Here is a 27,161-nt window from a genome sequence, read left to right on the forward strand (position 1 = left end):
CTTTCCAGAACCTTATCCTCTTCTCATACCGCTCCTGTCTTCCTCTGACCTCTCCCCTCTCCTACCTTGAGTTAAAAGCTTAAACCATCTCTCTGGGCCTATAGCGGCACTCCTTCATTGGTCATTTTAGCTGCACACCCTGCTTCTTTTGCAGGGCATTGCCCGATTGGTTATATCATTGCACACATTCAAATTTTCCATTTCCCTTTCACGCCCTTTCTTTTGTGTGAGCTCTTCTATGGTCTTGGATGTCGTCTCAGGGGACTGCCCCTAAACTCATCAAAGCAGCGCATCATCGTGTGGTTGCCTTGTGCTAAACAAAGATTGTTACTGGGTCGGTAACACATACTCGCCATTACAAACACAAATGTGATGCCCTTGTTATTGTAAAATCAGAAGTTATTTCCCAGGAGAAGAGGGTAGGTAAAGGCCTCAGTGGGAAGGCTGCTTTGCATTCCTGAACCTGTTCCTAAACGAATGCACAAATACAGACTACTAATCCTGCCAAAACGAGGACCTGGTGAATGGCTCTTCAAAGTGGCCTCACTCCAAAACAAAACTTTATTTAGCTATTTACAAAAAGCTTCTCACTCCATCTTGTTCCGTTCAAACCGTACAGTCATGATTTCCTGAAAAAAAGAAAAGTCAATGCGTTGCATCTTTCCAGGCAATTCACTTTGCAATGCTTCACACCGTGATAAAGATACAAATGCATAAATTTTTTAAGGTGTACAAAAATGTCAGCAAAGAATAAACCCAGCAGCAACAAGTGGTACCGATAAGCATTATCAAGGAAAACGAATAATGTGGATAGGTATTAATACAGATCTCCAGAAAAAATGGATATGGGAGGTAATAAAATCGTGAGAAGTCATGCCTGCCTTCTCTTTCTAAGCCTGTATCACTACACGCATGAGAATATCAAAGCATAAAAGATGCCAAAAATTTTGACATTCATAAAAGGGAATGCTCATTATATGCAGAGTGTTTTTTCTGTACTCAGCATGTAAAAAATTAAAGTTTGTAGAAGTTATCCCATTTTGGTGTAAGCTTATATGTTTTTGGTGGCAAGCAGAAACAATATTAACATGTAGTACAATTAGCTGAAATTCGTTAAGTCACTTTTTAATGACTGGTTTCGGGGCACATGTTTATATCACAATTGGCAGCAAGTATTAAACAGAGCTAGCTTGCTTAATAAGAAATCTAATGTGTTCCGGTGGTTAGGGATAAGGGTTCTCCCAAGGTGGGTCTCCGATACCATATTTAGTCACGTAATGCTTGTGTGCTTTTTTTTCCTCTCCCAAAAATCATGATGAAGTTATAAGGCATGATAATATTGCAGAAAAATTTTCAACAGCCAAGTTTCTAGATAGCCATTGCAAATACAACCAGCATTATTTTCAAGCAAGACTTGCCTTGGTAACAAGAATATGTAGTTGATAAAAGCATGAACTTCAAAAGAACCCTACTTTGTTCGTTGAGGCTAGTCACGCCACAATTTCATAACTGCTTCTCACATTTGGTAGACGAGGGTGCATTGAGCGGAGTTCAAACAGTTCTACTCTAAGTTTCTCTCGACAGTTCCATCGCTGGTGTTGCGATGCTGTTACGCAACCCATCTTCTGCGCTCGGGTCAACCACCAAAAAAATGCTGTCGGTCTTCCCTAATCTACGTTCGACGACCCGGCGTGTCCGCAGTGGCGAACTATGCTGCTACTTGACAATACCCCTTTCCGCGACCTCGTGGCCCCTCAAGCGCCAACCGGCCAGCGGCGGTGCTGACACTTGGCGCCTTGCACTGCAAGCTTCGGCGGCGTGCCTGCACATCATTGTCATGCCCTTTCTGTGGCGTGTTTGACGACACTGAACGAGACGTCTTCAACGAGCCACTCAACGAATATCACGACAGAAGAATGCAAGACGTCTTCGTCACGGCGGGTCTCTCTCTCTCTCTCTCTCTCTCTCTCTCTCTCTCTCTCTCTCTCTCTCTCTCTCTCTCTCTCTCTCTCTCTCTCTCTCTCTCTCTCTCTCTCTCTCTCTCTCTCTCTCTCTCTCTCTCTCTCTCTCTTTCTCTCTCGTGTGTCTGTGTGTGCGTGTGTGTGTGTGCGCGTGCACATAGGGGCGCTACTATAAGTGCCATGAATTTTGTGATTGGTGCATCCTGACGTCAGCCAAGAAAAAAGGTGAAGAGGAACAGACCCAACACACCTATTTAATCTCTCTCGCGCAGGAGCGCACTGCCTGTTCTATGAGATCGAGATGTAAATGCTTGTACATAAAGTTTTCTTCTCCTTCAACTTCGTCATCATGACTGCCCCAGCACAACACCAACCACGGTCCACTTCGACCACGCTACCCTGGTTCGCAACACTGGTTACCACCTCATTGGCTTCTTCAAATGTTTCAGCCTCATCCCACACACTCACTGTTCTTCAGTTGTGTCCAGAGAGTTTGAAATTTTTGTTTTTATAAGCTTCTGATCAACGGGGTAAGTCACATATTCTGGCCACTCCTGGACTTTGTTGTTCCCGCCATTGCACAGCTCACTGATTTGTGCGTGCCATGACCGCAGTGCATACTGCTTGTGCAGGTAGTTCATTGCCTTGGAGCTTGTCAGTCTTGGGTTACTCCGACTCGTGCCGAGTTGACCTGTGCCCACATCTTGACGGCTGGCGCCATGAAAGGTCACCGGACAAACGGACAAAGGCCCCCTGGTTAACCACTATGGTTTGACCCGTAGCAGCCACCGTGAGACCCTCCCCCGTTTTACCTTAGCGCGTGTGGTAACTTCCACCTGATGTCAGGCCGGGTTGATGCTGACCATAGTATGCCCCAGGGGCTAGGTATAAAGTGCAGTGTTGTTTTTGTATCGTGGTTGCCCACATAATAAACTCCTCCTTTGCTATGGAGAGTAATCGCTTCCCTTTGGAGTGATTGGCGTACATGCAACAAGAGCTGACCCTACTGGTGGCTTGGCTCATTCAAACCCGTACAGGACAACCACTCCACAGTAAATGCTGTGTGAGACCAGTAACAGTAAGAGTAGAAATGACACCACTATTCTAGTCTCCATGCTACTCTATAGTAGTGCCGGCCCGCCCACAACCTGTCATGTATACGGTATGGGAATCACTGGTGCTCGGACAATCCTCCACACATGGCTGCCGTGTCTACAGCGGTGACATGAGAGGCAGACAAACAACAAAGGCAACTGACGCAAATCCTCCAAGAAAGTTTCCTCCCAAAACCTCGCTAGCACTCCCGTCTTCTACGAGTCCTGCTCTGCATGGGTGACCGGGGTGCCACCAGTGGTGATGTTCAGTCCTGGCTGGATGAGAAGAACCACAACCCTCCGATGCCACCCACGCTCACTGTCTCATCCCAGTTTTCACTTGCAGCCATCCACGCTGACAACTTGAACAAGACTCCCCTCTCAAACTAGCCTTCCCTAGCCAGCCTCGCCGAGTAGTTCAGCAGACCCTTCCTCAATGTCCATGGCGGTGGGGACCGGCAACTGGCGTGCTTTCGAGTGGCGTCTGAGTGTGGAGTTCCTGCTGTCACCATCTGGTGCAAGTGGTTCCCGTTTATGAGGGAGGGAGCAGCGGATTTCCGCCAACTCCTGTGACTGGACTGAAAACCTACTTGGAAGCAGCTCGTCTGACTTAGCATGGGACACTGGATTCAAAATTCCCATTCAAGTTTTCATGGCCTGGTGTGTTGACCGATGATGCCATGTCAGTGTCAAGAAGGCAGGACTCCTGCAATTTATTCGCAGCAATAACGGCTTTCCTACTGCCAGCACAACCACAATACAAGCAGCTTGCAGGAGCACTTAAAAGAATCATCACCGCTCGCAGCAATACCAGCTGCTGTAGAGCTACTGCCAACCGCAATACAAGAGGCTTATGGACATGCCTTTTTGGCGACTGGCCGTACCCCCCCGACAAACGATCTTTCTGCTGAGCCACGCGCCATCATGTTGGAACAAGGCCTACAAGCCTCCATCCAGTCTTGGAAGCATTGCAGCCGGCGAGTCTCATCTGGCCCCACCACTCGCAGGCACTGCTTGCCATCTTGCCCAATTTCACCTCAACTTCCCGACAAGGGCCCACGTTTGTAGTGTCAAAAATATGGAGGAAGCTTTTCTTTCGAAGGGTCTTGCACTTATAAATCATGTACGGTGGCAACGTCCGTAACTCCACGATCATGTCTTGCAACGGTGCTTTTCAGCACCAGTCATCCTGACGTCCACAGTGTCTGCTCCAGTATAATGCTGCTCGGTGGCGTCTGGTTTGCGTTCCGTCTGTGAGATTAACAAGCTTTCCTGCTGAATCCTCATCATGAAACAGTGCAGGTCCGAGGTTTTTCTTCATAGGCCGCAGGTGGCTATTGGCAAACTGTTGCCCACCTCCTGAGAGACTTTACGTCCCCCCCATTACTTGCCTGGAACTTTCGCATCGGGATGCCTCCTTTCCTTGCCAATCCACGCCCCTAATTGTGCATGAGCTCTGCCAACAAGGCATATCCATCTGAGAGTGAAGCTCTGATGTTGTCTCAGAGAAATGTTTCAACTCGAGAAAAGTTTCCCGTCTTCCTGGCGGTCTTCCAAACCAGACGCAGAGGTCGCTAACACCGCAGTGACTGCTGCTGGCGTGTCTGCCGTGTTCAAATGCGAACTCGACAGCTTTCAACTTCCAAGCAGCTGTAAAACTTGCGCACTGCCTCATGGCTAAGCAGCACTAAAATCAACACCGAATGGTGTCAACTCACAAGAGACTTTGAAAAATCTCAAAACGGCAGCTTCTCTACAAGCTGCCATTTTGCTGACAGACAGCATCATATTTTTGTTGTCCGTGTAGCAATAGTTTGTGTGGCTGGCCTGCAAAACAAGTAAATTATGAACCCACTGGCTCAGACTGTCTTTTCTACTTGCAACTTACCCTTTATAAGCACACTCTATGGCGACATGTTGGGGGGAGCTATGACTCGCGTCTTAGCATGAAATCATTTCACGACTTGAGAAGGAAAGCCGTAGAGAAACCGCAACGGTATTTCTTCGCCGATTTGCCGATATCGTGCAATGAAACACATATGTGTACTTTATATGTCATGGGGCAACAGCCCTTAAATACCCACACAACGCATTTCTTTTTTTTCTCGAAATATCTTCACGACCCCTTTATTATTTGAAAAATGGCTCTCAGCTGCCTCACGCTACCACCACCCCCAGTCAGCACAAAGAGACGACTCCCACCGCAGTAATTTTAAAGGCACAATAATCGCGAGAGGAAAAATAAAAGTCTAACTTTTGTTGGCTAACGTTTGGGGTGGAAGCATTACACAGGTGCAACCGTTACACAAGAAATACCAGAAGTTAGCATTCCATGTCCTTTTACGCATGAGTTGTGTCCGTTTTGAAAATGTCCACTTTGAGTCCGCTTCAGTAATGACGTACCGTATTTTCGCGCGTAGAACCCACCCCTGCATATAATTTGCACCCCCGCTTTCAGCCTGCCGGAAAAGAAAAAAAATCCTCGCCTATTGCCCGCACATTTGATACAGGAGAGGCTGCACCAAAGCTACTGCTCAAGCAACACATCACATACTATGCAGACACAAAAAGTGTATATTTAGCAAGCAGAATACACTGACTGCAAGGCAAAAGTCACAATTCACTAATAAAATTCAGTAGTTAGAGTGCGCTCGTCCTTGTTTTTTCTTCCTTGCCCTTGTATGTTTTGCGCAATCACTTCCATGGAAGGCTTAATCAGTGTTTTTGCACCCCCACATTGCCACTGAAATTTTCACATTTTCGGTGCGGGTTTACGCACGAAAATACGGTAATTGCACTTGCGAGGCCTCCGACCAATGATATCACTCTGCTTCTGCTACATCACATCCGCTCGTCTGTTGCAGCCAATCAGGTCTCGCTCGAAGCAGACACTTTGAAACAGGGACACAAAATGGACAAAACTAAGAATACCACCCCCGTTGAGAGAGTGGTATGAGAGAGTAGTAGTAGTAGTAACAGTTGAGAGCAGACAACGAACGGCAGCCTACCATTGTCCCTGAAGAAGAAAGTGTATGACAGCTGCATCTTACCGGTACTCACCTACGGGGCAGAAACTTGGAGGCTCACTAAGAGGGTGCAGCTTAAATTGAGGACGACTCAGCGAGCAACGGAATGGAAGATGATAGGTGCAACATGAATGGACAAGAACAGAGTAGAGTGGGTCAGGGAACAAATGCGTGTTAAGGACATATTAGTAGAAATTAGGAAATGGACCTGGCAGGGCATGTAATGCGACGGCAAGATAGCCGTTGGTCATGAAAGGTAACAGAGTGGATCCCTAGAGAAGGCAAGCGTTGCAGGGGGCTGCAGAAAGTTAGATGGGCAGATGAGATTAAGAAGTTTGCGGGGATAAATTGGTCACAGTTGGCACAGGGCCGAGGTAATTGGAGAATAATGGGAGAGGCCTTTGCCCTGCAGTGGGCGTAGATAGGCTGGTGATGATGATGATGATGATGAGAGAGTGGCATGTGCTCCAGTGTCGTTTCCTCCTGAGGTCGCCTCAAAGCTAGATAAAGAGCAATTTACAGACGTCCACCCACCTCGTCCGAGTCCAACAGGCTTGGCAGTGCCCTGCAACAGAGAACGGGTGAGGAGGCTGGCCCGCACGCACCTCACGGGGGAAGAAGCCGGCAGGCAGGCTACTCACGTTTCACCAAGAGACGAGGGGATGGTCTCTTCCACCCACTTTAAGTCGTCCTCCTGCAGAGGGCACCCATCCAAAGTGAGCACTCAGTAGCAACATTCCATTTCGAGATGGGTACAAAAGCTGGGCACTTATAGTGCGATGCGGAACATTTTAAAATAGCTACAGTGCAAACAGAAACGAAGACGCAAGGAAAAGACGGGACCAGCGCTGCCTCGTCGAGAAAAGACGGGACAAGTGCTCGTTCAGTCTTTATCTCACGTCCTTGTTCCTTTTCGCGCTTTGCTATTTTAAGATGAACCACCAACTCGCCCAACAGTAAACCTTGCACAACATCTATTAAAGGCCAACTGCACTCAAATTTTACCTCGACCAAATTTATTTTTAATGCGTAGTAAGTACCCCAAAATCAGCTGGGACACGAGTGGTAGCCCCGTGAAATGCCTCATCAATCATCCAGAAGCGTTTAAAATAGCTCCGCCGCAGACCACGCTGCACCTGCCAGCGGATTGCGTAAACAGATATGACACGCCTGTGACATTCCAGCCGACGGGGGCTTCTTCCTCTGGCGAGCTACGCAACTGGGGAACCGGGCGAGCTCTGCTGGGAACGCTTCACCCATTTGCTCCCCGTGCGAGTGTAGAGCTTGCGCGCACGCTTTTCTCCCGAGCTAGTGACCGTCCGACCGCTTGCTGGACGGCTGCAACGTCACTACAATGGCCGCACTGTCCTCAGTTTCGGTTTCAAAATCGCCGATTTTTGCTGGCCGCTTGGGGCGTCCACGCGCGTATTTCAGCTGTTGTATTTTGCATGTTGCTTTCTTTTTAAGCAGACTATACGAAAATAGGGTTTTCAAGAGGTCAAAATTTTGACTGCACTCAAAAGTGGTCCAAACAAGGCTCATGGACTCCGGACTACAATTTGCGTTAGTAATCCCGCAATGTTTACAAATCACTTCAGTGTCCCTTTAAAACAGTAGTACAACATGGATATATTAGATTTTTTGATGAGATGACATGCCATCACTCCGTTACAAAAGGGATACCATTAACAGTCAATCAACCAATCGATCAATCAAGTGGCGGGCTTGTGCCCACAGGGGAACGGCATCGCGCCACTCACCGGCTCCTCCTTGCTGCGGCGGCGGCCGGCTGGCCAGTGGCCGGCTTGGTGGACCGCATCTTCATGCCTTCTGAAAAAGGGACGGAAAAGATGAGGAAGAGGCTTAAGTGGCCCACAAAATGGGGCATGGGCGGGCCTCACCGAAGGCATCGTGTGGCGCCTGCTGCTCCTCATCTTCGTCCAGCTCGTCATCCGGAGCATCCAGCAGGGGCGTGAAGGCATACCTGCGCAAGACACCCATCATGCAGCCTTCCTTCACGGCCAGCATAAAGTAAGAACACGATAGAAGGGGCAACACTGGCTTCCTAGGGCGGCCAGAGGACGGCACAAGTGCTTGGCCCAGGCTCAGCTAGCAGCTTAGTGGAAGTGGTAAGCGAATATATCTACTTCGAAGTTCGAATCCCCGAGGGTACATTTTTTTTTTTTTTTGTAAGTTGATTTCTTCGTTTTCGTTCCGGCCGATGTTTTCTATACTGAGTTCACCATTTTTGGACCGTAACTTTCACTGCTCCACAAGCGAGTTCGCAGAACGCGCGCAGGCTGACACTGATGCGGTAGCGTGTTCTCGTTGGCGTGCTGTTGGCGTGCCGGGAAAAAATTGGGAGAGATTTTTAAAAGTCGAAATTTCATACAACAAAGTTGCTAAGAGAAGCGCTGTTAGAGCCTTACCATTTTCGTAAAAACACTAAGTAATTGTAATCAAATTTCTTTTTTTATTCCCAACATGCTAGTCACATGGAGCTGTCCTCCTCACTGAAGTTGTTGCGACTTCACATTTGTTGTCAGCCCACAGCGCACTGTCTCCCGTGCCGTCAAGGCACCCCAAATTTTTTTTCTGACATCAGGACACTTCCCCTCTATGGGCCCACAAAATACACGGCACCCAAAAACCTCTCGTTTTCGGCCGTAGCATACACGGACTAGGTCAACACTGAAATGCCGCCCAGCCGCGCGGTTTCCATGTGCATCAACGTATGCTTCACCACCTTCAGTTTAAAACCGGCTGTGTAGCTCATGCACTGGCCCATCGTACAGCGTGCACCAGGAGCGCAAATAAAGGTTGCAACACAGCTGAACAAAAAAAACCACGGAGCGTAATGGCGACATCGCGGAACAGCAAGAAGAGTGCAGAGTACATTTAGTGCCCAAAACCAGCCGGAACAGCAAAGAGCAGGGAAAGAAGGCGGAGTAAGTTTGGTGCCTTTGTTCGCACACAATGTCTCTATGGTGCAAGAAGATTTGTTTTGCGTTCAGCAGGTGGCCCTCCACAAGCGCGCAATTTTTAAAATTGCCAACCACGGCATTCGCGCTCATGTCTCCGGCTACTGATGAGATTTCTTTCTGTTGGAATGCGTTTTTAGCATTTCTGCGCGTACTGTAGCGTGATATCAAGTTACTGCAATGGTCTAAGGGCTCAGCAACCATGCTGAGATAAAAACATATTCCCGCTGCATTTTTTATTCAACGAGACAAAAAAGTAAATTCTCAAGAAAAAAAGGGGGGGAGGGTTCATTACGCGAGTAAATACCGTATGTCAACCTGCTGGTTACAACCTGTCTCCCATCAAGCTGATGTTTCCACTTCCCAACACCACAGCGCACCTTCATCCAATGGATACTGTGCCGGTGGCCAATGGTGATTGATTATTAGGTTTAACACACCGGTGCTACACAGGCGATGAGGCGCACCGTAGTGAGGGCTCCCCTGAATTAATTTTGACTGCCTAGGGAGCTTTAACATGCGCGAAAATCTTGAACACATGGGCGTTTGCAATTGCCAATGTTAAAGGGGTACTGTCACCAATTTTCGGGGCTGATATTATTGTACAGTTCGTTCCCTTTACCCACCAGGATACCCTGCATAAAGTATGAACAGCATGCATCGCGAGGAACATATCCTAAATTGATTGCAAATGTAGCGCCGACGAGACTGCTATGCTGGAGGCTTCCACCGAAATCGACATCGTGTGACATCAGGGTGTGGTAAAGCAAACGAGGTGACGGAGCCGCCTGCTCCCCTACTCCGTGACGTCCACCCGGCACCCGGCTAATGACAAGGTGCAACTGTCTGGCGCGTGGATGAAGGGGACATGCTCCTCGAAACAACTTTTTTTTTAATAATGCAGTTAGGAGGCTGAAATTTTCACAGCTTGTAAAGATTGAGCTCCTCTGGTCATATATGCAATCAGATTTCGAATAGCTGCTCCGGATAAAATGTTACACAGCATGACTTGGAGAAAAATGGCTTTTTTGTGCACACTTCTTTTTATAGTAAACATTTTTCCTGAAACTTTTAAAATAGCCTAGGTGGTTCCTTATGAACTGCAGAGTGCACAAATCTACCTAAAAAAGCCTCATCATCATTTTCCTCACCACGAAAAAAAAATGACTGGTAGTGTGCCTTTTTTTGTTCTGTATATTTTTGTTTTATGACCGTCAGAAATATCTAAGGACACAAATTGCATAATGAACAAGATTTGTGCACTCTACGTGTCATAATGAACATCTGCGCAAAATTTCATCCTGATACGACAACTTTAAGTGGGAAAATAAGTGTGCACAAACTCGGAAAACGGACAAAAACAACAAGCTGAGAAAAACGCAATTGAAAGTTTATTTCTTTGCCAGATTGAGAAATTCTTGCTCGAACAACATGAAATTTGGTGGGGATACAGTCTGAAATGTCCACATTGAGGTGCTAAAACTAAAATGCTCCTGCTGCATAAGTTACACCCTCACGGTTTTTACGGGGGTAGTCCTTGGTAGGGACCGTTTCACCAGGCTGCGGCAATGGGGCTAGCCTTAGGAGTCAGCTTGGCAGACATCTGCCTGATCCTCCGCTGGTCACTTGCATTGCTTAGTCTGACCAGTTCTTCTGAAGGGAAGATTCCCAGTTCTTGGAGAACTTGCTCAAAGCTAGTGTGGCCCCTGTTGAACCACAACCCTGTGAGGGCAGTGGCCGTCTCCACTACAGTGAACTGCAGGTTGTACGATAGCGTCCTGTGCCAGATGCGCATTGCTGTTTCCGCCTCCATGGCATGGGATGAGCAGTCGACATTTTTTTCACACACAAGAGGCATGAAAGGCTTGCCACACTTCATCCTCTTCTTGCTCATCAAGCTTTTGGTGGCGGCTACAAGTAGTTTGCCTGGATTTTGAGGTGCTGTCAGAGACCAGTGTCAAGAGAAATGGCAGTGCCAACACTGTTGTGGCTCGTGTCTTTGCTTCTGCCAAGTACCATGAAACATCACACTAAGGTCAGTCTGACCAGCTTGCAACGCAGTTGTCCCCCAGCGGTTGTCAGAGATGCCTTTTGTGGCCGCAACATGAACTTTCTTGGCAGTGTTGTAGAACATTTTTTGCTGCTGTGGTTTTGGTAGACCAAGAATGGCACAAAACCTGCACAGCTGATCGCGTCCGATGCCAACCGCGCGTGCAGCGAGTACCGCTTTCACATTGACGGCGAAACTATCACGGGGACTTCCCCTGCAGAGTTCCGGTTTGCGGCCTCCGCGACCGACGGCGGCAGCGCGCTGCGACGAGTAAACAGAAGAAATCACTCCTGCAGGGCACTTCTCGTTTTTGCACTTGACTTCCAGTACCGATGCGAGGCCCTTCCGCTTGTTCGCAACCTCAACTACAACGAGTTCGCACTTCCCACACGTCGCACACACAGCGCCACTCAAGGTCAGTCAGAGCGCCGACTTCACAGATAACTGCACCGCTCCCGTGGCTGGCTCTCTCCTCACCTTGGAAGGCTGCCGACTTCTTCACCGATGCGCTTATAAAGCCGATATCTTCGCTGATAAAATCAGCCCCGCCTGGTTGAGCCGCGCTTGCAACGCTTGAAGGCCCGGCGCCGTTAGGCCTCACGGTGCCGGTCGTGCCGGCATTGGCCGTGGTCGTCACATATTGCTGCGCCGCTTGCGCTTTCCTTTGTACCGGCGTGAAGTATGCTGCTTCCGGCGACAAGGGTCACGCTTCTCCTCACCGTTCACGATTAAAAACACACGATAAGGAAATAGAAAAGATAGAGTGAAGTAGCGAACGGAACGATGCGGGCGATGGCGGCTCACAAGCGGCAAGAGCCAATGGCGGTCCCGATTTCGCGTCACGTGATTTAAATGCCCAGTGGGAGCTCGCAAAACAAGCGGGAAGAAACATTTTTTTTATTTTTTTTTACGCGGAGATACGAAGCTAGCGAGCGGCTCAATCGAGAGAAGAAGGCTTGATCTACCTCTCTCAAATGACCGAAATGGCGGCGAGCCACGCTGACGTGTGGAATAAATTCTCAAACCTGGTCGAAATTCGGCTTGATTGCGCGATTTCTTGGGTCACCGCGAGTCATTCAGACACATTTTTCACTAAGTTCTCGTTTGTATTTCGTTTTCATTTTTTTACCCATGAAAGAAGGATAGTCAAAGATGCAAATGCAAGGGAAAACAAAAAATTGGTATATTTCGAAAAAATCGCGTTTTTTCGACCCGCGTGTCCCCTGAAGCGTCACAGGTTTTCGCATACCCACGTGATAGCTCCGGCCCTGTTCAGCGGAAACCGTGACGTCCTAGCGTACTTTTGGTCGCCTGCGAACTCCGGCCTTTTTGAAACGGAAGCTGTTGACGGCAGTTTTCGCTGCATTATAGTTCCTCATTTATCGTCCACTGATGTATTTGAACTACTGTTTCATGATAGTTAGCCCCATAGGCATCGATCTAAGCAATAAAAACATGGCGTAAAAATTTGGTGTCAGTACTCCTTGCATCCATCGCTAGGCCGTCCAGAAGCCAGTTCTCAAGATGGACCTCCTGAAAGCCGCACATTCTGTGTACAGCACATGGCATGAGGTGAAGCAGGCAAGAATCAGCAACCATTGTTTCCACAAAGGCCCTGCGTGTCAGGACGGTTTGTCTTGCGAAGTTCCCCAGTGAGTGACAGTACACGCTGAAACCACAGACGTGGCTGAGCTTGTCGGATTACCCAACAGCAAAAGTAGGCAACTGACTGGGTGAGCACTTGACTGTGGGCAATCCTGCTTTCTTCTGTGACGAGGCAACGGACAAAGCAATCGTCGACAAAATACTGCTGTGACGGGAGGCATCTTCAAGTGGTTGTGGAGACGGCACAGCCAGTAGCAGAAACAGCAGCATGTCATGATAGTGAGTGAGGCGTTTGCCGGTCCACTGAGTTACAGATGAACTTTATCCACTCAAGAGGACTGCTGGAAGCTTATTCTCAACAGCTGGAGCTCATGGGTAACTCAATCCTTAAGCAGCGTCTACAACAAAAGCAAATGGAGATCACAGATGTTTCAAATCCCATTCGGAAGTGATGTTGGCGTCATCACACGTGAGAATGAATTTTCCCTCTGCTCTTGTTTCATAATTGTGCCCAGTCATTGCTGGTAGTGGGCACTATCTTTGTTTCGAGCATTTTTTACAGCTGCTCCAGACATGATGATATCTTGTTAATAATAACGGCATTTTCCAGATTTTTATATCTCGTTCTACATGGACTGCACTGCATCCTAGAGAAGAAAGTTCAGTACAAAACCAAGAAATACTGTTTCTAAAAACTGCTAGTAAACTTATACTTTCCCCTTCATGTTGAAAGAAAGACAAACAAGTACTTACAAAAAAGAAAATCTCATCCCAAATGTGTGCACTACCCTAATACGGATTTTTTGCGAACTAGTGTTGGCTTGTTATGTCTAGTGATGTCACCTAAACCGGCGATTTTCTTATTTTTACTTTAAAGAAACAACCCTTTGCTATGTTTTCAAAAAAATATAACATTTTAGGTGCACTTGAAATATAATTTTGCGGTATTGTGAGCTCGCTGATCATCACCGCTATCACTATCAAATGACATTTGTTTCATTATGTAAACTCGCATGGCCGAACTGAGTGCCATTAGCAGCTATTATCATTCACTTTGAATCGCATCAGATTTGCCGTGTGACAGCGGTGTTAGACTTTTCCCACTGCACTCAGTGTCCCCGGTGTACCGACAACATGGAACAACCCGGAGGATTGGAATTAAGCCCAACAGTGGGCATCGCCAGCCCTTTTGGGGGCAACACAATTGCATCACAGCGCTGAACGAGGCGCTCACAACAGCCCCGAGGGAGCAGCTCACCGCTTGTTGTTGTTGGTGGGGCGCCAGAGGACCATGATGACGAGCAGGACCAGGGAGAAGAGCAGGTGCCAGTAGCCCTCGTCAAACCACAGCTCCTTCCAGTCCTGAAACCCAACACGGGGGAAACTCGGCACACTGCACAGGCCACAGAGTTTCGTACTAACATATACTAAATAAGGGGAACTCTGTCGCCAAAGCCACACTTCAGCGAGCGTTCCATCCTGTACCGGGTAGGAACATTGCGGCCCGTCAAAACCACAGTGGCCCGTGTGGTTTTGACCGCTTCGACAAGTGTTGGCAGTCAACCATATTTAGATGTTTCTTGAGGCCTGTTTATTGTTTTGGTTACTAATTCGCATCGTGAAAACAGTAAATAAGGCTAGAAAGTTGAGAGAAACGTCACGGTCTACCTTACTTGCGCTTCGTTTCAAACATTTGTTTACTAGCAATGCCCTTTTCCTTGAAGGCTTGAGGCGCTTAATTTTCCATTTTTCCACTGTTATGATTATATATAAGCACGGAAATTTTCAAATAGTTGCGGGAAAGCAGTGGATATTTTCCAATACAGGCACACAAAAAGTACGAATTAACCGAATGATGGAGTTTGAATTAAGCAGCTTTTAAATACATTAAAAGGATAGCGGGCCAACCAAAAATTTGAATTTTGTTTGAATTAACCGAAAGTATGAATTATCCGAGTCTGAATTATTGCGAGTCTACTGTACTATTCTTTCATTCTCTTTCATCATGCCCATACACGGCCCGGGCAGCCGGCGGGGAATTGCACTCACCGTGAGGCACTCGGCCGTCCGATGGTCGAAGGTCACCCACACCATGAACACCACCGAGGCTGTGGTAAGAGAGCAGAGGAGGGCCCGGACCTTAGAATCCCCGAGAAAAATAGGGCGCATATCTGCCCCTTTCATTGCAAATGTCGAAGAAAGACCAAGTAAATGCCTCTTTTCTCTTTCCCGCTCACCTCTCATGCTGTTCCTCTCCTGTCTCATTCCTCTCAAGATAAGACGCTAGAGGTTTGCTCAAGTTAATTTGAATTTAGTGCGTTCCACTGCTCCAAGTTGGGTGTCTCCATGCCAGTGCTGCCGTATGGCGGAGACGCACGTGAATTGAGGCACCCCACTACAATATTTATAGAACCACGATGCACTACTGCACGAGCGTTCCAAGCGGAATGTGGATCCCATCTAGTGGAACCTTTCGTTGCTATTGCCGTTTGATTTCTTCAATGCCGCCAGGAGCTATAGTAGGAGGGGAAACAGCAGGCGACGTTTTTCTGGCGTTGATGTAGCATTTCATTTGCTATCGCAAAAAACAAACATTCATGATTTTTTTTTAGTAAAGAAACATTGCAAATACCACTTATGTAATGATTTTCTGCCTTATATTTGCATAATGTTTTGTTCTTGTTGAACAATGTTGACAAGTATGAACACTGACACTGGACTTAGATGTTTTTGGCTGTGGGTATTGCGCAGACTCCGGTTCACTTTGGCCGGGTGGCTGAATCGAGTCACAGACAGACAGACAGACCAAAATTTCTGCGTTTAAAGTAGCCCAAGAACGACTAGCGTCTTCAAAGACCAACCCTCACCCAGCACGGCGAAGATGAGCGTGTTGGTGAAGTGTCGGTAGAGGGAGAGCTTGATGACGTTGCGCCTCAGCCGCAGCGTGCGCGTCGTCTGGCTCAGGCTGCTGAAGATCCACCAGCAGATGACGCTGTCCACCAGGGCCAGCCCGATGCCCAGCACCGTCAGCAGCCGGTCAGGCGTGTTCTTCGGCTGCGCACCCGACCAGAGCGGCCGTCACCCCCACGTCCACCCCTCTTTCCTCCACTGGCACTCGACCCACCACACGTAGAGTGACCAGGGGCGGTATTTTCGTGTTTATCCGCATTGAAAACATCCATTTTGAGTCCGTTTTATTGCGACGTACGTCCAGCTGTAGGCGGGCTTTGAGTTGACTTTTGCGCAACTGCTGTTGTAAACACATTTTAAACGACTACACCTATTTTAAGCTATCTTATATATTCCGCCAGCGAACCAACAACAAGGCGACGAAAAATCGTCTGCTCCAAATCATCTGCTCCAAGAAGCCGCAGCTCAACACAGTAGCTTCGCTGTGCTTGCAAGGTGTCACATCCGGTTGTTCGCTTTTAGCCAATCAGGGCTTGCTCAAAACGGACACTTCTGAAACAGACACAAAACGAACAAAACACGAGGATACCGCCCCAGAGCTCTTCAATATAGTACACCAGTTGCAAAACGGCGCTTAGGAGTCCCGGTCTAGCTTGTTGAAGCTGAGGGGGCAAGCATGTGGGAACAGCAGCACAACGAGGGGACAAGAACTGAACTTGGCGATAAGCACTTACTTTTAATAACAGAACTTAATAAAAAAAAGCTTGCGTTTCAAATTGGGAAATGCTAAATTCGGTAATCCTTAATTACCATATTTTTGCGATTCTAAGCACCCTCTTCTACCATAGGGAAGAAAAATTGGAAAAATGTTTGCACGCAAACCTACGCACCCCCTTTTCTAAGCAACCATCGTAAGGCGGATTTCAAATGTGCGTAAGCAGGCCCAAGTTGACGTTTTGGACTTTCATAAAGTTTTCAATTACAAACCACTTCAACGGGACAGAAAATGACCTGCTGGGAGATACTGAGATCGGCGGCCCAAGCGGCACAACGGACTCGAATGACAGTAAGGATGACCGAGTATCAGACGCAAGCAGTGGGTTCAGTGTCTAACTATTTCTACTATATTGAAGGTTTCAAGTAGACTATCATTCCTTGCGCCTGTTGATATGCCCGCAAAAAAAAAAGTGGCAGGGAAAAAAGGGGGTGCTTAAAAATCAGTAAATACAGTATGTTTCCACGTTTTTCCTTTGACTTACGCAGCAGTCACAAACTTGTTTGAGTGCTGTACTTCAACTTTCTGCCGACAGATTGCAGGATAGTCAACTTGTTCCGTGCTTGCCCCTGTTTGCCCTCAGCGTATGGCGCCAACCATGGACCGGGTTTTAATACACGGGGCCTTGGAAGGTTTCACAGCTGGTGGTACACTGAGTAACTCTGGGATAGGACTGCTCTGTGCTGGCTAAATTGATTTGTGATCTCAGAAGTAGGCTTAGCGCATCCAGAAAGGCCACTAACTCAAAACTGTTGGTTCTGGACAAGCCAGCGACATTTGTGAAAACACGGTAACCCTGAACAGGGCACACGTCAAACTTGTGAATGTACAGGTGCCGTCATAAGTAATTGGAACAAAGATTTGTGAATATCACAAAATATTTATCTCACTGGCTTCACGACAGCCGTTACCTGTTTACAGGAAGCTGTTGCTATTAGAGAGGGCTCCTTTAAACACACACCAATGCAGCCAGACAGCTTAAGAAAGAAGAAATTCCTGCAACTTTACAGACCGTGTTCCAATTACTTCCAACTGCCTTTGCACATTCTCTAGTATAGATAAAGAGCTCACACGCACGCACTGATCCCTTACACATCGTGTGTAACCTTCTAAAACCTCAAGTGCCGTGAAATCTCGGCTATTATTTAATATCTTTGTTTTGTCAATCTTGATGATGACGACAGGTTTTCTTGGTGCAAGGGTGTCAATGGCAAAGAGCACCAATATTATAATGGTGACTGTCATTTAAGTAGGTGTATTTACAATTGTTTTGTTAAGCTTAGATTTACAGTCTTTCACCAAGCGTGTTCGCCAAGAAACAGTGAACACGCTCCATCAAAAAAAAATAATAATAATAAAGTTGCCGTCATGTATGCGATGTTGTAAAACCCTTGCAGCAACAGCTGACAAGAAAAAAGGACAAGCGGTTAAAGCCTACCACCAAGCGTGCAAGCGCGACCGCACGTGCAGGTTTCTGCGCGAGCCAAGAATACCGGGAGCGCATGGTAGACTCTCCTGATTGCGTAGCTCCCAATCATGAAGCATCGTAGACGTTCGAGCCCCGCAAGCGTAATGAATAGCCAGAGCGCATATCGAAGAAGCTGTGCGCTCTGGCTATTCATCAGGCTTGCAGACTCAACATCTACGATGATTCTTCTGCAGACAGTGCAAGAAGAGAAAGCTTACAGAAACTGCCGTAAAAAACAGTGCAAATACAGTCGTGAAGCAAACAAAGATTCAGAACTGTTTTATAAATTTTGGTGGAAAAACAAATCATAATAAACCCTTTTTAGCATGCTGTAGCATTTATTTGTACTTACTTTAGTCTTAGCGCACCTACATTGAACTGTGGGCTGATCAGTAAGTAAAAACATGGTGCCCCGCAAATAATAAGAGACCTCTCATAAAAGAGACAGAAACTGCTTCCTGGTATGTGTCTCTCATAAAAAGGTTCAACTGTAAGTGCTCACTCATTGTTAAAGATCTACCAATGGATCTTCCATTACAACCCGCTGCGGTGGCTCAGAGGATAAGGCATTGTGCTGCTAAGGACGCGGTAACGGGTTCAATTCCCGGCCGTGGCTCTCCCAAAGTGTGCTTGTCTTGCGCATGATCAAAGGATTTTAAGGCGCAAAAAAAACGCGGACACTAGAAGAAAAAACGAGCAAGACAAATGAAGCGCTTCGTTTGTCTTGCTCGTTTTTTCTTCTAGTGTCCGCGTTTTTCTTGCGCCTTAACACCCCGCGATCATGTCGAACCAACTGGCCCACATCAAGCTGTTGCTATTCTGGATTTCTTGATTGATTTGATTGATTGTGGGGTTTAACGCGCCGACGCAACGCAGGCGATGAGGCGCGCTGTAGTGGAGGGCTCCGGATTAATTTTGACCACCTGGGGATCTTCAACGTGCGCCGAAATCTCGTACACACGGGCGTTTTTGCTTTTCGCCTCCACCAGAAAAGCGGCCGCCGCAGCCGGGAATCGAACCCGCGATCTCGTGCTCAGCAGCGCAACGCCTTAGCCACTGAGCCACCGCGGCGGGTATTCCGGATTGTCTTGCACAGCTCGCTCGGCCCGCCTCTCCCCTCCCTCCCCCCTCCGGAAGGAGGAGCTGCCACCGACCTTGAGCGTGCGCAGGCAGCCCTCAAGCGAGGCGAGGACGAAGTAGGCGGCGCCCACGGCGATGACGCGGTGCAGCAGAGGCCCCAGGCGGGGCTTGACGATGCCGAAGCCCAGGCTCACCACCACCACCAGCAGGCGGGCCAGGGCGCGCTTGAGGCACGACAGCACCTCAGCGAAGAGCACCGCGCCCTGCACCGAGCGGCCCGAGGCGTTCAGGGCCTCGTAGACGGCGCAGAAGACGGCCTTCTCCAGCATGCCCAGCAGGATGACGCCGCCGATCCAGAACTGGATGCGCAGCAGGTCGCGCCACTGCAGCGCCGACACCACCAGCCAGGCCAGCGCGTACACCACGTACACGCCGCACATCACCCCGTAGAAGGGCAGCAGGGGCCAGTCCACGGCCGACAGGTAGCCGTGGGGGCCCCCCCGCAGGGACACCTCCGCTGCGACCACGCCAGACATCTAATATTAACCGTCAGCACTCGTTCGCAATCATCGAGAGCGACGCTAAACCGTGCATGGTGATGAAAAAGCACCAAACATTCAGCTTTACGCTGCAAAAAAAATTTATCTTTCTAGCTGCTCTACATGCTGGGATGTGCCTCTCTAGAAGTTTCCATCGCTGAAATGCCGTTCATGGTGGAAAAGAAGAAAATTGTGGAAAAGTTGTTATTTTTTTCATCAAAATCGGGCCTTACGACTTTTATAAGTACTTGGTAAAAGTACCGACTTTTCAGAGGAAAAACTCTGCAATCTAAGGAAACGGTGATACCTAAAACAGGCAATTTTCGGGTCCCATTATGCCCGCCCCGACCGCCACTCTGCAAACACACCACTCACTCCATTGTCAGCCCCTCTGTCATCATCCCTATGTCGGCGGTAAATTAGAAATCCGTAACACGCTACACAAGTAGGAGGAGCAGCAGTGAGCAAGGGAACAGGTCCTTAAAGGTGCCATGAGGACAAAACACAAGTTCGGTTCATTTGAAAGATTGCCTCGATAGAATCATTCTGACACCACTGTTAACGCACACTTCGCTCAAATAAGATATGTAATTAGAAAAAACTCCCCCCACCTCCCCGAAGGGGATCGTGCGGAAATGCGAATGCATTGGGTGCACCGATGAGTGCGCTGCGGCAAGCAGTAACGGAGAGAGGCGTGCGCTCCTCTGCATTTATATACATTTTCCGAGCGCAGCGAGTGGAGAGAGGGTACGCGGAGAGGAGAGAGAGACCCGCGCAACACGCCCGCCCCTCTCGCAAGCTCTCTCTCCCGCCGAGCTCCGCGATGCGAGCACCCTCACACGCCTGAGCGCGCTCCTCCTCTCCACTCACTCTCCGCTACTCCGCCCGAGCTCCGCGATGCGAGCGCCCTCACACGCCCGAGTGCGCTCCTCCTCTCCCCTTGCCCTCTGCTACTCCCGCCCGAGCTACCACCTGCTCCGGTTGCTAGGCGCGCCACAGCTGTTGCTAGGGGCGAGGAGGAGCGCGGAGAGATAACACCTGCGGGCGCACGCCGACGGAGCACGACAACCCCCGACTAAGAAATGTATTCGCATTTACGACAACGACGACGACGACGAAGGCAGAACTACGAGGCGCGCGCTCACGTGCGCTCGCGCTGGAGGAATGCAGGCGCACGCCGGCCAACGGAGCAAGACAACCCCTCGGCTAATAAATGCATTCGCATTTAAAAAAAAAGGGGGATGGCCATGTGACCCACAAGCTCATTTCCCGCAACAGAACCTCTGATGTCATACCAGCCAGCTCTGCGATTGGCGGAGGACGGAAAAAGCAAACTCAAATTAGGCAGGCCTTATAGGCTTTCCGAATAAACTATCTGCGCTTAAGTGTAATGCATATTCATTTTACAGCAGTAAGAATGGTGCGGCAAACAATGAAAGTTACGAAAATTAACGTAAGCATAGAAGTACTGATGCCCACTGCTGTTGGTACTGGGCGCACTATGCTTGTTTTAGCTGCACAGCACTCCGCCACTTTGAAGTTTTTACAGGACACTGGCCGATTGGCGTAAGCAGCATTGTCTTACGTGACTGTTTGTCGAGGATACCCCAGGTTTCAGGAGACGATCACTTTTTACAATAACCAAAACAAGCCAGGTGCAAATACGCACAAAAACAAAGCAACGGTGGACAACGATTTGTGGATGACTATAGTAGTGCCATCTGGGAGGGCTGACGAACAGCAAGGCCGCAAATCCGAATGATGCAGTCGAAGTTCGCTTGAATACACGCGCTCATGACGTCATTGCTGACATTACGAAAACCCACGATTTGGCGGGAGAATCAAAATTTTAACCTAAATTGATCAACGTCTCAGTGAATACGGCATCATTTGCTGCCGGACAAGCGCTGGGGGCACTATAAAACGTGAAAGCTTTCGAATAAAACAAACTTGTATTCTGTCTACATGGCTCCTTTAAGTCTGTCCATCTTATGAGAAAAAAAGAAATCTCCTACACCATCATGACAAGATAGAGAAAAAATAAGAAAACCCTGACGAACAAACCTAAACAGGAATAAAACCTCACCATCCCCTCCTATAAAGAAAGCCGAGAAAAACGTGAAAGCTTTCTTACATCAAAACTGCGTCAAAAGTGTGCGAACCTTTGCTAAAAGTGCATCCAAGCTTCGATGAAAGTGTGCCCAATCGATCATCAAACCTCTAGAAACCCAAATCGCAAAACAAAGAACAAACCCACGTGACGATTTTTTTTTTTTGCACTAAGAAAGCGCATCTACGAATAAGATAAGATAAGATAAGATAAGAAGTTTATTCGTCCCAATAAAAACACACATGTGCATATCCAGCCAGCCATATCCAGCCCTGAGGCTTGTGTGCTAGGCTGGGCAGTCTCGGTGGAAGCAGTTAAAGGAGCCATGAAGAGAAAATACAACTTCGTTTAATTTGAAAGAACTAGGATTCAGTATCTCACTCAGCTCCATTACAGCAACAAAAGATGTTTTTTAACGAAAAAAAAAGCAAGAAGTATTTAAAAACTTTCAAATTTTGCGCCACAGTGACATGTTATGAGCAAGAATGACGTCATACGGGCCAACAATAAAACATAATTTTCAGTGCATTAACTGCACGTTAGCATTAAAGTGATGCGGCCAAATGGAACTAGAGGCCCCATTACAGACGTCCAGTCATGTGTCGTCACGACAGGTCAGTTAGGCGTCCGCCAATCGCACAAACAAGGTTCCGTGACGTCATAGAAAAGTTGCGGGAAATCGGCTAGGGGGTCGCGACCGCTTCACACGTTTTCTTTAATATCTCCGTTATTTGTTCGAAGATTGCGATGATATTGGTATCATTGTTATCGGGACTAAGCAGACTTTCTAATAAACCCAACTTGTATTTTGTCTTCATGGCTCCTTTAAGGGGGGACGTGGCAAGTAAAACTATTTTTGTTAATTATGGACCAAATTTAGTCAAATTAGGAGATTTTATGTAGTTAACTAACCTTATAACAAAACTTCAATCAGTTTAAAATTATCTTCTATACTTTTTGAGTTACCAGACTAATTACCTTCGCAGAGCTGTCACAAGATTAATTAACTAATTAGGCAAGAACTCAACAAGATTTTTGTGTCAGCATCACCAAGAAGGTCCATTCTGTGCAAGGAAGCTATTTGATTACTGCTTTATTTCCTTTAAGTATCCAAAAAGAAAGACAGAAGTTTCACTTTCTTTTTGACATGAGACTATTTCTGATTTCGAAAGGAAGGTGAAACTTTTCTTGTTCTTTCTTTCTGCCTAAAGGATATAATGCAATAATCTAATAGCTTCCTTGCACAGAATAGACATTTCTGATCACACTGATGTAAAAATCTACTTGACTTCTTGCCTAATTAGTTAATTATGCTGATTGCCAGATTCAGGTAATTAGTCTTCTAACTTAAAAACTATAGAAGGTATCTTTAATCTGATTTCAGTATTTTTTATTAGAATGAATAGCTACATAAATACTCATAATTTGATTTAATTTGGTCTATAAATAAAAAAGTCATTTTACTTGCCACGTCCCCCCTTAAGCCAAAAGCCAGATAATCAACGGACAAGGAGTACAACCTACAACATAAGTATACAAGTAGAAAAACCGGAGAACCAACAGTCAAAAAATACAACCTAGAACATACGCATACAAATACAGCCTCGAAATGGAAGTGTTCTTTGTTTCAGAAAACACACAGTAAATAGTAAACTCCAATCTGATCTTATACAGGAGATAACAAATTACTGATAATAAAAAGAGCAATCAATTTTTAAACTACAGGCCATACAGTCATCATACTTTCAAGCCAGTCACACATTTTCTTAGATATTTTTTTTACGTCCGGAAATGACGCGAGGCTATCATCTGTGTGCATTTTATTGAAGAAAAGTGGGACGTAGTAATCGCGAGTTCTTCTACCGCAGTTCGTATATATTCTCGGGACATTAAATCTATCAACGTGTCTTAGAGGGCGTGGTTTTATTTTTGGCGATTTAAAATTGAGAGAGAAGTAATTTTTAACGAATGCATTGAACATAAATTGATCCTGCGCGGGAAGCAATGTAAAATGCTTCATAACGGCTGAAATTATGTAAATGTATACCGATTCTTCTTACACCAAATGCTCCATAACGGCTGATGATGTAAATGTATACCGATACATGGTTTATGAGATAAATGTACCCTACTGCACTCCTTCATGATCGATGCATGAATTGTCTTATCTAGAAGCCTTCCTTCATCGCGATTTTCAAGTAACCTTTTCGACACAATGAAAGGCCGGTTTCACGCATGCCCCGTGAGTACAGGGATCTTATCCTAGCTTTTCCGTCACCCTACCGGTCTATGGGGAAATGCAGTAGTTTTTTTATAGGACGCCATGGGTCCCCCTAAGAAAGCTTCGCTTTAGAAGCTTATTTGTCCTTCTTGCCCGCCGCGGTGGCTCAGTGGCTAAAGCGTTGCGCTGCTGAGCACGAGGTCGCGGGTTCGAATCCCGGCCGCGGCAGCCTTTTTTCTGATGGAGGCGAAAAGCAAAAAACGCCCGTGTGTAGGAGATTTTGGCGCACGTTAAAGATCCCCAGATGGTCAAAATCAATTCGGAGCCCTCCACTACGGCGCACCTCATCACCTGAGTTGCGACGACGCGTTAAATTTTACAATCAATCATTTGTCCCTCTTGCCTCGTTTTCGTGCTACTGTTTCCTAATAAGGGTCGACACACAGAACCAACGTGCAGGGGCTTATAAGCAGCGCTTGTACAGTACTGAGCAGAGAGTTGGGGAATGATGCAATACCCACCTTGGAGGCTGAAATTGTGGTTTCCGATTACACGCAGTATCAGCATGTAGATGCCATCCTGGGCCACGGCGGCAGCCACTGGAGACCCTGGACAGCATCGAGAGGAGGGGAAGTCCCCACACTTGCACCAGCGCCACACCAGGGCTCAAAGGCAACGTGCACTGCTCAAGCTCTGTGACATCAACCTTCCGAGTTTGAATCATGCTGGCGTTTTTCCATGTTTTATCTTTAAAGTGACTATAGCATAAGCCTCGCTTCATGCGATGCTCACACTAAAAATTCTATGCGCTGTTAGGATCCCACGATTTGACCTGTGAAGCACCGCGAATTTCACGATTTGACTGATTGTTCCGAACGGCTGTCATTAGTGGAACGAGAAGGCCTTGTCCTCTTACCAGTGGCTGGTGTTGTGGAGTTGGCCTGAAAGACAGAGCAGGAGGCAGTCAGGCGATCGTCTGTAGCCCAGTCCGTAAGGCACAACTCACCACTTTGCCCTGCACAAGGTCGATGACATGCAGGCACGGGTGCTTCTGATCCGGTACTGCCAAGTACATGGTCGAAGACTCGAAGATATCGGCACCTCTGAACACGGAGGCCAGCCGATCCTGCGTCTGTGACGACGATCGACGTGAGCGCACCAATCGCCTGCCGTGTAGTCGCGATGAATTGGAAGGTGATCGCGGGAACATCAACCAGGAGGCCTTTCAAAAGCTGCAAAGCAGCTGATTTCAGGAACGCACAGCTAAATATTGCGCTGCCTTCTTCCCTTCGCAAGCATTTTTTTACCTATAACTATCCTGCTGACGACTAACTCGCGACCTTCTTTCTGTCTTTGTTTCCCTTCCAAGGCAATCACATGCGAAGGTGGCTGTGTCACAATTTAGGATAACAATTACACCTCTGTGCAAAAGTTTACAAGCTTTTTGTTGTTACCGGGACAACCGGACAGGCCGTGTTTGCTCACTGTGACATGTTAGCTGAAGCAAAAAAAAAAGGGGGGGAAATCTGAGACTTGCTCGCAGGGAGTGACAGCCACACGACGAACAGCAAAAAAAGCGAGGGAAGCTACTGCTGACGTTTCCTTCACAACGAAAGTGATGACGTAAGGTAGCGCCGCCTATTGTTTCAGTCGCTGCTCGAGTGATCACCCTCAAATTGATCGCGGCTGTGTGAGGCACCGCGTCATCATCATCATTACCATCCTATCTACGCCCACTGCAGGGCAAAGGCCTCTCCCATTATTTTCCAATTACCCCGGCCCTGTGCTAACTGAGACCAATTTATCCCCGCAAACTTCTTGATCTCATCTGCCCATCTAACTTTCTGCCGCCCCCTGCAACGCTTGTCTTCTCTAGGCATCCAATCTGTTACCCTCAATGACCAACGGTTATCTTGCCTTTGCATTACATGCCCCGCCCACGTCCATTTCTTTTTCTTAATTTCTACTAATATGTCCTTGTCACGCGTTTGTTCCCTGACCCACTCCGCTCTCTTCTGGTACCTAGGCACCGCATGCGTACCAGCACCACGTGCGTACCATGTAGGCACCGTGTGCGTACCAGCAAATCGATGTCGAGGAACTCCTGGAAGCACGGGCTGCGATGCAGTGTCCAGCTCACTTTCAGTGTTGGCGACTCCGTCGGCAGGCTGGGCTCGCAGGACACTGCACGGAACAACGCATCAACTGCTGCCCACCAATGAGCAGCACGCGCTTACATCTCACGGAGGCCGTCGATCCATTGTATAGGCTCTTCTGCACCGCCAAGTAGTACTCGTCCACCTGCATTCATTACGCGTTGCAGTTGTTAATCTATTCTAACAGAAATGGGAAGGGAAGGACATAGGGGGTATTATTGTACTCGGTCACGTGGTTCGCCAGCATACAATGCAGCGCGGGAGAGGGAATTACAGAGAGGGCGCTGGGCGTATAGAGGAAGTAGAAAGTTTGTAGGGCGTCGTGGAGCGAGTTATAACTTGTAGGCGAAACAGCGCAGCTCACACACCAAAGCACAGAACATCTGTGCCGTACGCTGCACATCCCACACTGTACAACACGATGATGGACACTGCCCAGATCCACAGGTTTTCGAATGTGACACTACAGCCGCCAGATCAGCTTTGTTGCTTTCAGGAAATTGAGGAGGTGGCTGACGGCTTCCCAGCGGATGCAGGTGCAATCGGACACTGCGCATCGCAACCCCGATCGAGCCACTCATTCGCCTAGCATGCACACGGCGTAACACACTCAACGCCCTGGAAGAATGTAGTAGGCTCGTAACGACACTGCAGCGGGCTTTGGACCAGCGAATGCGTTGACAAGGCAGAAAGGTGGTGCGAAACTCACATTCTCAACTTTGAAGGACCACTTCCCTTGATCTGGAAAACTGCTGCACGGAACGAACACGAAACACAGGCTTAGGTATAACCGAAAGTCAATATACATCGTTCTTGCTTTCTGTTTATAACAGCGCAAAACTACGATTCGAAAAGAGCCATAAGTGACTAATCGGAACACACAGCACAACACCCATGAGCGAACGAGCGAACATCAACGTAACTGACGTAACTGTTTAACTCGTTGTCAGCTAGACGAGGCTGCGTACCTGAAAACCTGAAAAAAAAAGTCGTGCATAACATTTATAATTTCAAAATCCAGCCACTTCAATCAACAAAACTTGTTTTTTGGTTGTTTTGTTTATTTTTACTGATAAAAATGTGGGAATAATCTTGCGCGAAGCGGGGGAGGCCAGCGCCAACTTCAAATCCAGTAGTTCCGCTGGTTCCGCAGTGCGGCTAATAAACTTCAAAGCGATGCATTAG

At 47.6% G+C, this 27,161-nt stretch overlaps 1 protein-coding gene across 2 annotated transcripts; it reads right to left on the reverse strand.

Moving 5' to 3' along the window:
* Positions 1–542: 542 nt before the first annotated feature.
* On the reverse strand, positions 543–26,907 carry LOC144150054 (transmembrane protein 87A-like). Of its 2 annotated transcripts, XM_077681853.1 has the most exons (16): positions 26,686–26,907; positions 26,058–26,121; positions 25,901–26,004; positions 24,827–24,952; positions 24,737–24,761; positions 24,342–24,428; positions 19,025–19,467; positions 15,585–15,771; positions 14,767–14,825; positions 13,976–14,079; positions 7,983–8,065; positions 7,859–7,911; positions 7,271–7,282; positions 6,723–6,775; positions 6,616–6,646; positions 543–629 (listed from the first exon to the last, which is right to left on the reverse strand). In XM_077681853.1, the coding sequence occupies exons 1-16, from the start codon at positions 26,782–26,784 to the stop codon at positions 588–590; spliced, it is 1,572 nt and encodes a 523-aa protein (XP_077537979.1). In that variant the 5' UTR covers positions 26,785–26,907; the 3' UTR covers positions 543–587. The 2 variants fall into 2 exon arrangements, 1 of the variants encoding a protein (XP_077537979.1); XR_013318414.1 differs by lacking the exon at positions 7,271–7,282 and having other exon boundaries at positions 7,842–7,911.
* Positions 26,908–27,161: the final 254 nt, after the last annotated feature.

This window comes from Haemaphysalis longicornis, unplaced genomic scaffold (genome assembly GCF_048455015.1).
Source record: "Haemaphysalis longicornis isolate Haplotype H1 unplaced genomic scaffold, Haemaphysalis longicornis Haplotype H1 scaffold_8, whole genome shotgun sequence".
Classification (NCBI taxonomy): domain Eukaryota; kingdom Metazoa; phylum Arthropoda; class Arachnida; order Ixodida; family Ixodidae; genus Haemaphysalis; species Haemaphysalis longicornis.